General features: G+C 39.7%; 1 protein-coding gene across 4 annotated transcripts in view; it reads right to left on the bottom strand.

Annotated features, from left to right (window-relative positions):
* The window catches only part of TBC1D22A (TBC1 domain family member 22A), a 441804-nt gene that overhangs the window by 342053 nt on the left and 87433 nt on the right, over positions 1–12318 (bottom strand). For all 4 annotated transcript variants that reach the window (XM_024216533.2, XM_024216565.2, XM_024216541.2 and 1 more), the window contains one exon: positions 10146–10208. In XM_024216533.2, coding sequence (XP_024072301.1) covers positions 10146–10208 — 63 coding nt within the window. The remainder of the gene's footprint in view (positions 1–10145; positions 10209–12318) is intronic.

Raw genomic sequence — 12318 nt, 5'->3', positions numbered from 1 at the left:
TAATTTACCTTCCCCTATGACAGTTAAATTTTTAGACTAATCAAGTTAAGGTGTCCCTTTAACATTTTTCCATATATATATATATATATATATATATATATATATATATATATATATATAAATATAAATATAAATATAAATATAAATATAACTTTAGCTTTGAGTCGATAGGGCCCAGTCCCATTTAACATATTCATAAACGATCGGGAAAAAGGGGTAAACAGTGAGGTGGCAAAATTTGTAGAGGATACAAAACTACTCAAGATAGTTAAGTCCCAGGCAGACTGCGAAGAGCTACAAAAGGATCTCACATAACTGGGTAACTGGGCAACAAAATGGCAGATGAAATTTAATGTTAATAAATGCAAAGCAATGCACATTGGAAAACAATCCTAACTATACATATAAAATGATGGGTTCTAAATTAGCTACCACCACTCAGGAAAGAGATCTTGGAGTCATTGTGGATAGTTCTCTGAAATCTTCCACTCAATGTGCAGCGGCAGCCAAAAAAGCGAATAGAATGTTGGGAATCATCAAGAAAAGGATAGATAATATGGTATTTTTTTTATCATATTGCCTCTATATAAATCCATGGTACGTCCACACCATGAATACTGCGTGCAGATGTGGTCGCCCCATCTCAAAAAAGATATATTAGAATTGGAAAAGGTTCAGAAAAGGGGGGGGGGAGAATCTCCATATGAGGAGAGATTAATAAGACTGGGACTTTTCAGCTTGGAAAAGAGGCGACTAAGGGGGGATATGATAGAGGTCTATAAAATTATGAGTGGGATAGAGAAAGTAAATAAGGAAGTGTTATTTACTCCTTCTCATAATACAAGAACAAGGGGCCACCAAATTAAATTAATAGGTAGCAGGTTTAAAACAAACACAAGAAAGTATTTTTCCACACAATGCACTGTCAGCCTCTGGAACGCCTTGCCAGAGGGTGTTGTGAAGGCCATACTATAACGGGGTTCAAAAGGGAGCTAGATAGATTCATGGAAGATTACCTATTAGCCAGGATGGGCAGGAATGGTGTCCCTAGCCTCTGTTTACCAGAAGCTGGGGTTGGGTGACAGGGCATGGATCACTTGATGATAACCTGTCTGTCCATTCCCTTTGGGGCACCTGCCATTGGCCACTGTCAGAGGACAAGATACTGGGCTTGATGGACCTTTGGTCTGACCCAGTATGGCCATTCTTATGTTCTTATGTAAAACAAATCTTTGTAACAATTTACTTTTGACATTCGATTTTTTTTTTTTAAACCTTCTCTTGACCCAAACACTTATTCTTGGTCCATCACAAACTTTCCTTTTTTCATAAAAATGCTTGAGAGAATAGTTTTCGGTCCTCTAGTGTCTTTTTTATGCAACAATATCCTCAACTGATTTCAATACTTCTTCATTGTTGGATACAGTACTGAAACTGCTCTCATACATTTAAATTAGTGACTATTTTTTTCTGCTACTTTTTTTCCTATCCCCTTCCTCATTCTCCTCAACTTTAATGCTGTCTTCACTACTCTACCACAAAGATACAGTTGAGCTGTTCAGGAGGCAAAGCCTTCTTGGGGGCCAGTCCAAGATTGTGGAACACATTCCCACCGGAAATAAGGATCATCACAGACTTCAATACCTTGCATTCCAAGTGCAAGGCACACTTCTTTGACCTCTCTAATACACACAGAGCAGCGTGTACATTAAAAAACGGTATCAAAATAACACACTACATAGCACACAATCCAATCCTGTTGGAAAGAGAAAGAGATGGACCCATGCATGACAGACATCAGTTACATCATCATTTAATGCACTATTGGAAGGTACTCAGATATTACAATGATAAAGGTATAAGAACCTATACAGAATTACAACCAAGGGCTTGTCTACAGAAACATTTAATTCACAGCAAGCTGGCATGCGAATCTACTCCTCACTACCCTGCAGCGAATTAGCTTTCCATGTGGACCTTGCTGACACGCATTAACAGTTGGTTAATGCACTTTGATCTAGTCCTGTTTCAAAGCAGACTGAGTATTTAATCCTGAGTTTTGAAATACAGTTGGCATGGTAAGATGCTATAAAAATTAGAAATTAAGTTTTATTGAACCATGCAATTGTTATCTTTGAATCAAAGTAGAAAATATATGCCAACACGGTTAAAATTTGTTAAAAGCTCACACTATAATAATATGAGGAGAGAGTCAATTATTCAAAACAATTCCTCATTTGAACTATATAACCTGCCAAAAAATAATCATCATCATCACCATCACCACCACAAAAATTAAGAACTAAAAGTCAAAACACTGGACTACAAACTAGCTACCACACAGTATGTACCAACTCAATACCACAAATTCTAAAACTGGAAAAATATTAGTGTAAGATGCCACAGCATTTGCTCTTTTTAGATGTACATGACAGTATTAATATGGTAGTGCACTTTTATAACATGAAATGATTTCCTGTTCAGTTTGTAATTTACACTTCAAGTATTACATTTGTTAGAAAATAGGAATGTATCAACAGTTCATCCACCTCATTAGAATTATATTAATTTACATTCATCTTTATCTTGTCCTCAAATCACTGAACAGTAGGTGACTTGCTAGACAGGAGGTGACTTGTGCATAAAACATTTTAAATTTGAATTGGTTTAATTTGAATTGTGTTAAGGAGTTTTTTCTTTCCCCTCCAAATCATAGTTTTCTCAAATCAAAACCTTGTAGCTAAAACAGATCTTGAACTGCTGTATTTGACTCTAATGGCATTGAAGGTAATTTTATGTTTATATTGAAACCACAACAATTATTTTTTGCACGTGTGACCCTGCAATTGTTCAACACTAAGATAGAACAAAATACTTTCAAAACACTAAGGTTCTGATCCAGCATGTGGTATAGTTCCACTGACTTCAGTGAGACCACTTTTACATGCTTACAGTGGCACACCTACTTCAGTTTTTCACTGGATCAGGGCCTAACTCACAGGCACATTAAATTATAAGGAGCAATCCTGGACTGGCAGGGTAAAAGATTAGATAATTTTTCATACCGCAGTTTCTTCTCTGAAATAAAATTATCTAAGTTTTACAAAACTGTAGTAGGTTAACTAAAAAAAATTCCTGTAAAATCATTTACAATAAAAATATTTTCAATATTTGATCTCTGGAAACAGTACTTCAGATATAATATAGGGATAGTTCAAATGTTTAATATTTAATCTTTCTATATCCCATTGTCTATTGCACAACCTTTTGGGTATTTTTAATCTGTCCCCATCTTTTCCCAAGAACCCTTTCTCTGAGCTTTTTTTAAAATTCCTTTTCCTTCATCCCCATATGTGTTATTTAAATTCTTGCTCCACTCCTTTGTCCATATCCTCTGTCTTTATCCTATGGTATCTGTTTTGTTTTACTCTTCTCCTCGCTCCTTCTCTTCACTGAAATAAGTGGTGAGTTAAATAAAACAGGATATAGAATTGGGACTGCTCCTCTACCCTGGGATGTCTGGTTACCCTAAACTAAAGCAGAGCTGGTAGACTGCTGATCAAAATGCATAGGAGAATGGTAAAAATAGGAAGATGAAAGGTCCCCCAGACACCCTGCCAATTTCCTTCCCAGTACCCAAAACCGGGGATCTAATGAAAACCATAGCATACTGGGAATAATACCTCAACTAGAAGGTAGGGAAGGTGGGGCAGTGCCTTAAATACAGTTGGGGGTGGGGGCATGTACGAAAGCCAACTTGCTTCTCAAACACACGCCACTCATTGGCCAATGGGTGACAGGAAGTGCTCAAGAAAGCTCTCCCATTTCCCAGGCAAGATCTCTGCATCTGCTCTAGGATGGGAAGGGAAGGAATAAATGGAGGGTAAAGGCACCAGTACAGGTGAGCATGCTTTCCACTCCATTCCTTAGGACTCCAGAGATTGGCCATGTACCTGCTATTCAGACACCCACCTCTGCGGAGAGAGGACATTTGACTGGTGCAGCAAGGAGGGGGATTTTGTGAACTGTAGCCAATTTGCTATCAAATGAGCCCAAAGGTGGAAAAATGAATTATGAGATAAGTAAACACAAAAACTCACAAAAATGTGTCCTATTGCCAACTTTATTATAGGTAGCTGGTAGCACCACCTATTAAGGTTGCCCAACTCCTCCCATTACAAGTCCCTTTTTCAGTTGCAAAATTTGCCAAAGTTTAATCATTTTAACTGAAATTTAAAATATCAGCTATGCACACATTAGGCTGGATTCCCCCCCCCCCCCCCCAATTTCACCCATTTCCAAGAAAGAGGCTAGGGAAATAACATGCTTTTTCCCACTTTAAAAAAAAAATGCATCCACTAATTTTGCGTGCCCACTTAGAGATTTCTAGGACGTGATTTTTCAGAATACTTAGCATTCTACAAAACTTCATATGTTTAACACACAGCTCCCATTGACTTCACTTCCAATTATGAGTGTTCAGTGCTGCTGCAAATCAGATCCTACGGTCTCAAGTCAAGCACCCCAAAAATGAGGAAAAACACAATTGGGGACCATCTGTGAAGTCTGATTTAAAAGACCAAGTTAGCATCACAAGGGAACGCTGTGACAGAAGCAGGAATAGAATCTATTACTCCAAGGCAGCATTCAACTGTCTTAGCCATGAGACCAGTTGTGTTAACACAACAGAATCTTCCTTCTCTTCCTGCAATGTCCTACCTCATTTCACTACACATCTGCCAATTACTACAACAAAAGAGGCAGTGGTCCAATGGACAATGGCCTCCTTCACTACACAGCCCTCATTCATCTCCAAAGCAGGTCTATCCTGTGAAGCGAATGAGGCAGGGGTCCAAGCAGAAGAAAAAAAAAATGATTGTATAATACATATGTACAGGGGGGCCAAATCAAAGATGTGTGGGTAACCATAATTCTAGCATTTCCTTATTTTGAGCGCTTAACTTTGTAATCTTAATTATGTTTTTTAACATAAGCTTTTGTGTAATACACACAGCAATTTTTTTTAATCTGATGAACAACCTTTTACAAGAGAATAAGGGAAAATCTACAGAAAACCAAAATTGATATGGTGATGCTGTATAAAAGGGAAGGTGACCATCTACACTAATGTGGTCACAACTTTTACAACATTGTGATAAATCTTGTACAAAGAATGCCTTGTGAGGTATCATTGAAAAGGTTATGATCTGCTGTATATTATCATCTCATTACAATGGATGTATTGACACTGTGCATGGAGTTCTGAAATTTTGCTGTAAGTTTGTGACTCAAACACGTTCTGGTCTGAGAAATGCCCACAAGTTAGCACTTTAGAAATAACAGAGGAGTTGTAAATAAGGACGTCTCTACATCAACCCCGAAAACACCTCAGATGACAACATGTAAGCAAATGTGCAAGCTAAAATGTGCAATTCGTATGAAGGGCTGGTGGACGAGCATGTAGGGCGTTGGAGCTGTGTGTCCCAGCACTTAGGCAATGGACTACCTAACCCCATGACACAGCTGATTTTTCCAGGAAAGGGGGCCAAGATATAAAAGGTGGGAACAAAAGGCCCCTGACCACCTCTTTCCTACCACATCTCTCTGGACTGATGAACTCTGACAAAGGAAATTTTGAACAAAGAACTGAGGTCCCCAGAACCATTCTGGGAAACCAGAGAGACTTATAGAAACAAGCAGATACAACATCCCTGCTAGCATTTTGGATTTATAAACTCTAATTCATCTGTAATGTACTTTACTAGCTTTAACCTCTGAAAGAACTCATCTCTTTTCTTAGTAAGCTAACTAAAGATTTATTAACTAAGGATTGGGTACAGCAGGGGTAGACAACCTATGGCACACATGCCAAAGGCGGCACGCGAGCTGATTTTCATACTGCCCGGGTCCTGGCCACCAGTCTGGGGGGGGGAGGCGCTCTGCTACTGGCCTAGGGTCCCAGCCGCCAACCCGGGGCTCTGCAGCCACCCCAGCCGTGGCCCACTGGCGCCAGCCTGGGGCAGTGAGGGGTGCAGACAGGGGCAAGAGGGGGCGCAGCTCAACACCCCCACTTTAAAAATTGTTCCAGCTCCATTGTACAGGGATATTTTAAAGTTCTGATTTGCTGCTTACATCACTATTACACGACGTGAAACAGCGCACTGCGTTTGATGTTGTGCATGCCGTCTGTCACAATTTTTTTTTCCCACTGTAAGTTGAGGGGTATATTTGATAAAATGTCAGCTCCTAAGAAAGCAAAGTTAGATGTCCGTTCATTTCAGCCTTTTTGGACAGACATTTGGATTCATTCAAAAGAAGGACCGTGCTGTTTGTGCTTTCTGTTGTGAAAGCGTTGTTTATCGCACATCAAGTGTTCAACGACATTTTCAAACGAAGCACGAGAAAACCTTTCTTGACAAAGCAGACAAGACTGAATCAATCAAAAAGGCAGTAGCACGATATGAGAAGCAAAGCAGTCTTTTTAAATGCTTAAGTGTAAGTAAAAAACAAGCCACAAAAGGAAGATACAAGATTGCACAGTGCATTGCAAAAAGCGGAAAGCGGTTTACAGATGGGAAATATAAAAAAAAAAAAATTCAGCCATTCACAGGTTTTGTTCAATGATTTGCCAAATAGGATCATATCTTTATAAATAAAAGAACTGCCTGTCTCTGCCAGAACAGTTGAGAGACACAAGCGAAATGGCAGAAAACATTAACGAAAATCAGACAACTGCATTAAAAGACACAGCAGTGTTTAGCGTTGCAGTTGATGAGAGCGTGGATATAAATGACGTTCCACGTTTGGCAGTTGTTGAAAGATATTGTGCTTCCAATGAAATCCAAGAGGAACTTTGTTGCCTAAAACCCCTGGATGGTACAACAAAGGGGGAAGATATCGTGGAAAGTTTTGTAAACCATTTTGAAGAATGAGGAGTTGACATCAGAAAAATATTGTGTGACACAACAGATGGTGCTCCTGCTGTGGTCGGAAAGCAGAAGGGATTTGTAAAGTTACTTGAAGATCAAATTGGCCGCCCGACAGTCAAATTTCACTATATCAACCATCAAGAAAATCTGTGTGCTAAAATTTCTAATTCAGAGCGTAATAATGTGATGAATACAGTGGTGCGAATTGTGAATTTCCTTGTTGCTCGATCTGCTTTGACTCAGACAGTTTCAAGCACTGCTAGAAGAGATGGACAGTGCTTATAACGACATTCCACTTCACAGCAACATTCGGTGGCTAAGTCGTGGCAAGGTTTTGGTGTGCTTTGTAAACTGTTTTGATGCAATCAAGGCCTTTTTGTCGGAAAAAAGACAAAACTACCCCAAACTGGATGATGACAAATGGCTGTGTAAGCTCATGTTTCTAACTTACATCACCGCTCACCTAAACGAACTCAACCTCTGTCTCCAGGGTGCAGAGCAAACAGTTCTGGATCTTTATGAAGCCTAGAAGGCATTTCTTGTAAAACTAGCCGTTTTTTCTTGGGATATTCAAACTTCGACTTTCCACTACTTCCAACAAATAAAAGAGCTATCAACACATTGCACTGTCAGTGTCGATGAGATTGGAATGTACATGAAAGAACAGGAATCAGAATTTTCTGACAGATTTCAAGACTTCCAGCAATTTGGCCCATGCTTTCTTTTCTAATTAAACCTGAAAAGTGCAACGAAAGCGACTTGGATTTGTCTGTATTTCAGTGGATGGGTGTTGAAGATTTCGAAATGCAGCTCATTCAGTTAAAAAGCTCAGAATTGTGAGCATCAAAGTTTGGAGTTCTGCGGAGTGCACTTGAAGCTACCGAGAGAGATCATGGGGCCTCTATTCTGACCTGCTGGACGTCCCTGCCAGTGAAATTTAACTGTTTGAAGAAAATTGCGTTTACAATGCTTTCAGCATTTGGATCCAGATACCTGTGTGAACAGGTATTTTCACACATGAAATCTGTCCTCTGTCCCTCTCGGAGCCGGTTAACAACCAATCACTCAGAAGCCTGTGTGCAGCTTAAAATATCCAAATATGTGCCAGACATTGGAAAACTCAGCAAAAAAAAGCGAGGGCAAGGATCACACTAAATTGATAAGATCTGCATTTTAATTTAAATTTTAAATGAAGCTTCTTAAACATTTTAAAAACCTTATTTACTATATATTATAGACTTATAGAAAAAGACCTTCTTAAAATGTACTACTGGCATGCGAAACCTTAAATTAGAGTGAATAAATGAAGACTCGGCACACTACTTCTAAAAGGTTGCTGACCCCTGGGGTACAGCATTATTTTTGGTATGTGATCTGAAGTATCTATTGACCTAGGTAAGTGACTAGCCACCTGGGCCTGGAAGAACCTAATGTGTGGTGAATTTGGTATTAATAACCTTTCGTCGTGAAGTCCACTTTGCCTGGGTGGTAATAAGTGGCTGGAATGCCCAAGGATACGGTCTGTACTCGGTGGTAAAACTAGTATAGAAGTCCAGCAGTGAACCTTTATAGCTGGCTTGGTGAAATCAAATGATAGAATATACCGCCAGTTTGGGGTGTCTGCTCTATTTTCTGACAGTCTGCCCTGAGTTTGGCTCTCTTAGTTGTGACCCATTCCAGATACGGTGACAGATATACCTGCTATAAAAATTACTTTAAGTGGAATAAAAACAAGATCTGCAAGTGAGTTAGTAGTCACATTCAAGTCTTGGTGCACCAGCAATTACAGAAACAAGTGGGCATGGTGATATTCCAAGTGTTCACATGTAATTTCTTGCCTTAAAACTTCCCCCCCCCCCAAAAAACGTTAGTGACATCGCACAGTAAAGAATGCTTCTACTTTGAAACATGACTAAAATGGCATTGTAGGCATTCCATATCAAATGTGCTCAGTTTACAAGTAAAAAAAATATTTGGAATTTTAAATTTTATTTTGGGAGGTACGATGCATTTTGGGGAAGAGCAGGGGATGGGGTTGAGAAGAGTTTACTGGGTTTGGTTACTTGTTTTTAACTGTCAGGCCTGCTAATCCAACTTGGACTCAAAGACAAACTGAATTCCTTCCCTCACATATCACCATTAGTAATAGAGGTCTTCCAGATAAAATTAAGCCCTCAATTACAACCTGTGTAACCCCTCCGTCTTCAGACTATGCACTCACAACAGATGCTGTGCAAGAACAGAATTCAGCTCACTCAGTGTTAGCTTTGCAGTGCTAACTGAAATAAAAAGAAAAAAGGCATTTTTTTCACTAAAGGAAATTGATATGTTTTTTCCATATACGCAGGGAGCAGACCCGTTGAATAAAAAGTTCCCATGTTTTTAGTCCGTTTTCAAGTACAACACTTATGTTTAGGCCAAAGATGTCCACTGTAAAGATTTTAAGGAGTTCAAAGGAATACTTTTATTCCATGATAACATTTATAACCTGCAAACAGCAACTGAAAAAACTTTAACAGTGAAGAAAAAAACAAGTATTTAGACCTCATATGTAGGAATCTATTTTATGTTTCTAATTAAATATTTGTAAGTACTTTCTTTAAAGTACAACACTATGTATGCATGTAGTATTTAAGTATTACAGACAGAACAGCTTTAAATTACTGGGGGGGGGGGGGAAACCAGAGACATTAATAACTACAACAAACCAAAACCAAAACTAACCTAGGAGGAGGAACAGCAACCAATAATACAAGAGAATGGAATACAAAAAATAAGCCAGAAAGAAAAAAAAAAAAAAAAAAAAGCATAGTCTGTGATGGCAAATTCTATCAGACAAAGTGATTTAGAGTCATGTTGGGCAGCATGGGATACATGGGTCATGGAAAAGAATGCATTTGATAAAGTGACCACGGATGATCAACAAAAATTGTTTATCAAAAAAGCAAATAGAAAAACTCAAACACATTGGGGCTCAGTCCAGATGACCCCATTCACCCCTTTGACCTTTCACTGGCGTTCTCATTTTTTCAACATTATTCTCAGGCTGCAACTATATCATGTCTCTATATTGATTATTTGCTTTTCAAGCATTGTTCTCAAGCCAAGATGGCAATCATATGTATAATGTAATTTCTAGTAAAAAATATAGCCAGTCTGGGAGTACTAAGAAATTAATTATCTAAACAGCTAAAATTACTTGACAACAATTCTTACCTCTGTTACTTTGGGTTGAAGTCTTAAAGATTCAGGATTCATACGAGGGATATCTATGTGAATCTAATTAAACAAACATTTTAGAAAAAAAAATCAGTAAGTACATACAATTTATTTTTTAACATTATTGAACTTTCATTTTTTCTTGACTGTTTTTGTTAGAATACGTCTATAACCAGAAATGTATCCTGAGACCCTATTCTGCCATCATTTAGAACGGTGGCCTTTAAAAGCTTTCTAGGGCCTGGTCCTCACTACATAGTTAGGTGGATGCAAGGCAGTTTACATCGACCTAGTTGTGCATATGTCTCAAATTGATCTTCCACTGCTGTAAATACTCCATTATGTCAGCATTGTAACATCATCGTAACTCCCTGAGCAGCGTTGAGCCACAGTCAATGTACTTAGGTCAATAAAGGGTGACTATAGACACTGCATTACTTAGGTCAACCCCATCCTCCAGCAGCTTGACAATGCCCCACACCAACTGCTTTGGTTACCATTGTGAACACCACTGCCCAGGAGTCATACAGAAGCCCCCCCTTCCCTTTAAAGTCTAATGAATTTTTGAAATTAGTTTTCCTGATTGCCTGGCTTGGTGAGCACACCTAGCAGCTCTCCATTGTTAAGTGCAACAGCCCAGCTGACCATGCTAGCTACGCATTCCAGACACGCTCCTGCCTATAACAGACAGGAGATATTGGATCTCTTGGGCGTGGGGAGAGAAGAGGCTCTGCAGGCACAGATCCGATCCAGTGGCAGAAACTTTGACATCTACGAGCAGATTGTTATGGTGATGCAGGAGAAGGGCTACAGCAGGGATCATCAGCAGCGTCACATGAAAGCCAAAGAGCTGCGACAGGCATACAAGAAAGACAATCGATTCAATGCTGAGTCCCAGATATGCCACTTTTACAAAGAGCTGCATGCCATTCTCAGCAGAGACCCCACCATCCGCAACAGTACCATGGCTACCTGCAAGGAGCTTGAGTCACAAGCCCCTGCTGTAAACAGCAAGGAGAAGGAGGTGGTGGGGTATTTGTTTTACAATTGCATGGGTTGGGGTTTTTTTTTTTTGGTTTTTTTTTTTAAACACTGATTTTATTAGGGAATAAAATTCTATTATTTGGAACACAGTTTATCTTTATTAGTTCACAACATATGCTGCCAAGTGCTCAGCAGTTCTGAAAGCAATCAGTTACCCTTTATTGCACAATGTGACACAGCTCATAGGATCATTCACAAACAAAATTAATAGTTGCATTGACAATGTAAAACTGCGACATGTACAGCAATCATCACATGATTCCTACCAGTCACAAAAGAGCACATTACAGCACCATATACTATTCTGTCTCACTGTTAAAATGGTCTTTCAAAGCCTCCCTGAGCCGTATAGCTCCACGTTGAGCTCTTCTAATAGCTTTTGTACCTGGCTGCTCAAATTCAGCAGATAGCTACTCGGCTCCTGCCCTCCACTCCGGCAGACACTTTTCTCCCTTTGCTTCACAGATATTATGCAGGACACAGCAGGCAGCTATAACCATTGGATATTTTTCTCACGGAGGTCCACTCTTGTGAGTAAACTACACCAGTGACATAGGTGCCAACTCCTTGTGTGATCCAGGGCGGGAACACACACGGGGGTGGGGGGGGAGAGGAGAGAAACAGTGGATGCTCAGCACCCACCAGCCATAGCTGATCAGGGGCACTGCCAAATAGCTTGAAAAGAAGAGCAACAAAAATGATTACAGGTCCTGAAAACATGACCTATGAGGGAAGACTGAAAAAAGACGACGGGGTGGGGGGCGGGGGGGAGACATGATAATGTTTTTCAAGTACATAAAAGGTTGTTACAAGGAGGTGGGAGAAAAATTGTTCTCTTTAACATCAGAGGATAGAACAAGAAGCAATGCGCTTAAATGCACCAAGGGCAGTTTAGGTTGGACATTATGAAAAAACTTCTTAATTGTCAGGGTGGTTAAGAACTGGAATAAAATTGCCTAGGGAGGTTGTAGAATCTCCGTCATTGTCTAACCTGCTCATACAAAATCTCTAATCACCTGTCATGGATGGTCTAGATCGGGGTGGGCAAACTTTTTGGCCCAAGGGCCACATCAGGGTGACGAAACTGTAAGGAGGGCTGGGTAGGGAAGGCTGTGCCTCCCCAAAC

Source organism: Terrapene carolina, unplaced genomic scaffold (assembly GCF_002925995.2).
Source record: "Terrapene carolina triunguis isolate 2854851 unplaced genomic scaffold, T_m_triunguis-2.0 Scaffold68, whole genome shotgun sequence".
Classification (NCBI taxonomy): Eukaryota; Metazoa; Chordata; order Testudines; family Emydidae; genus Terrapene; species Terrapene triunguis.
The sequence above is the reverse complement of the archived record's forward strand: the minus strand, read 5'-3'. Positions and strand labels throughout refer to the sequence as shown.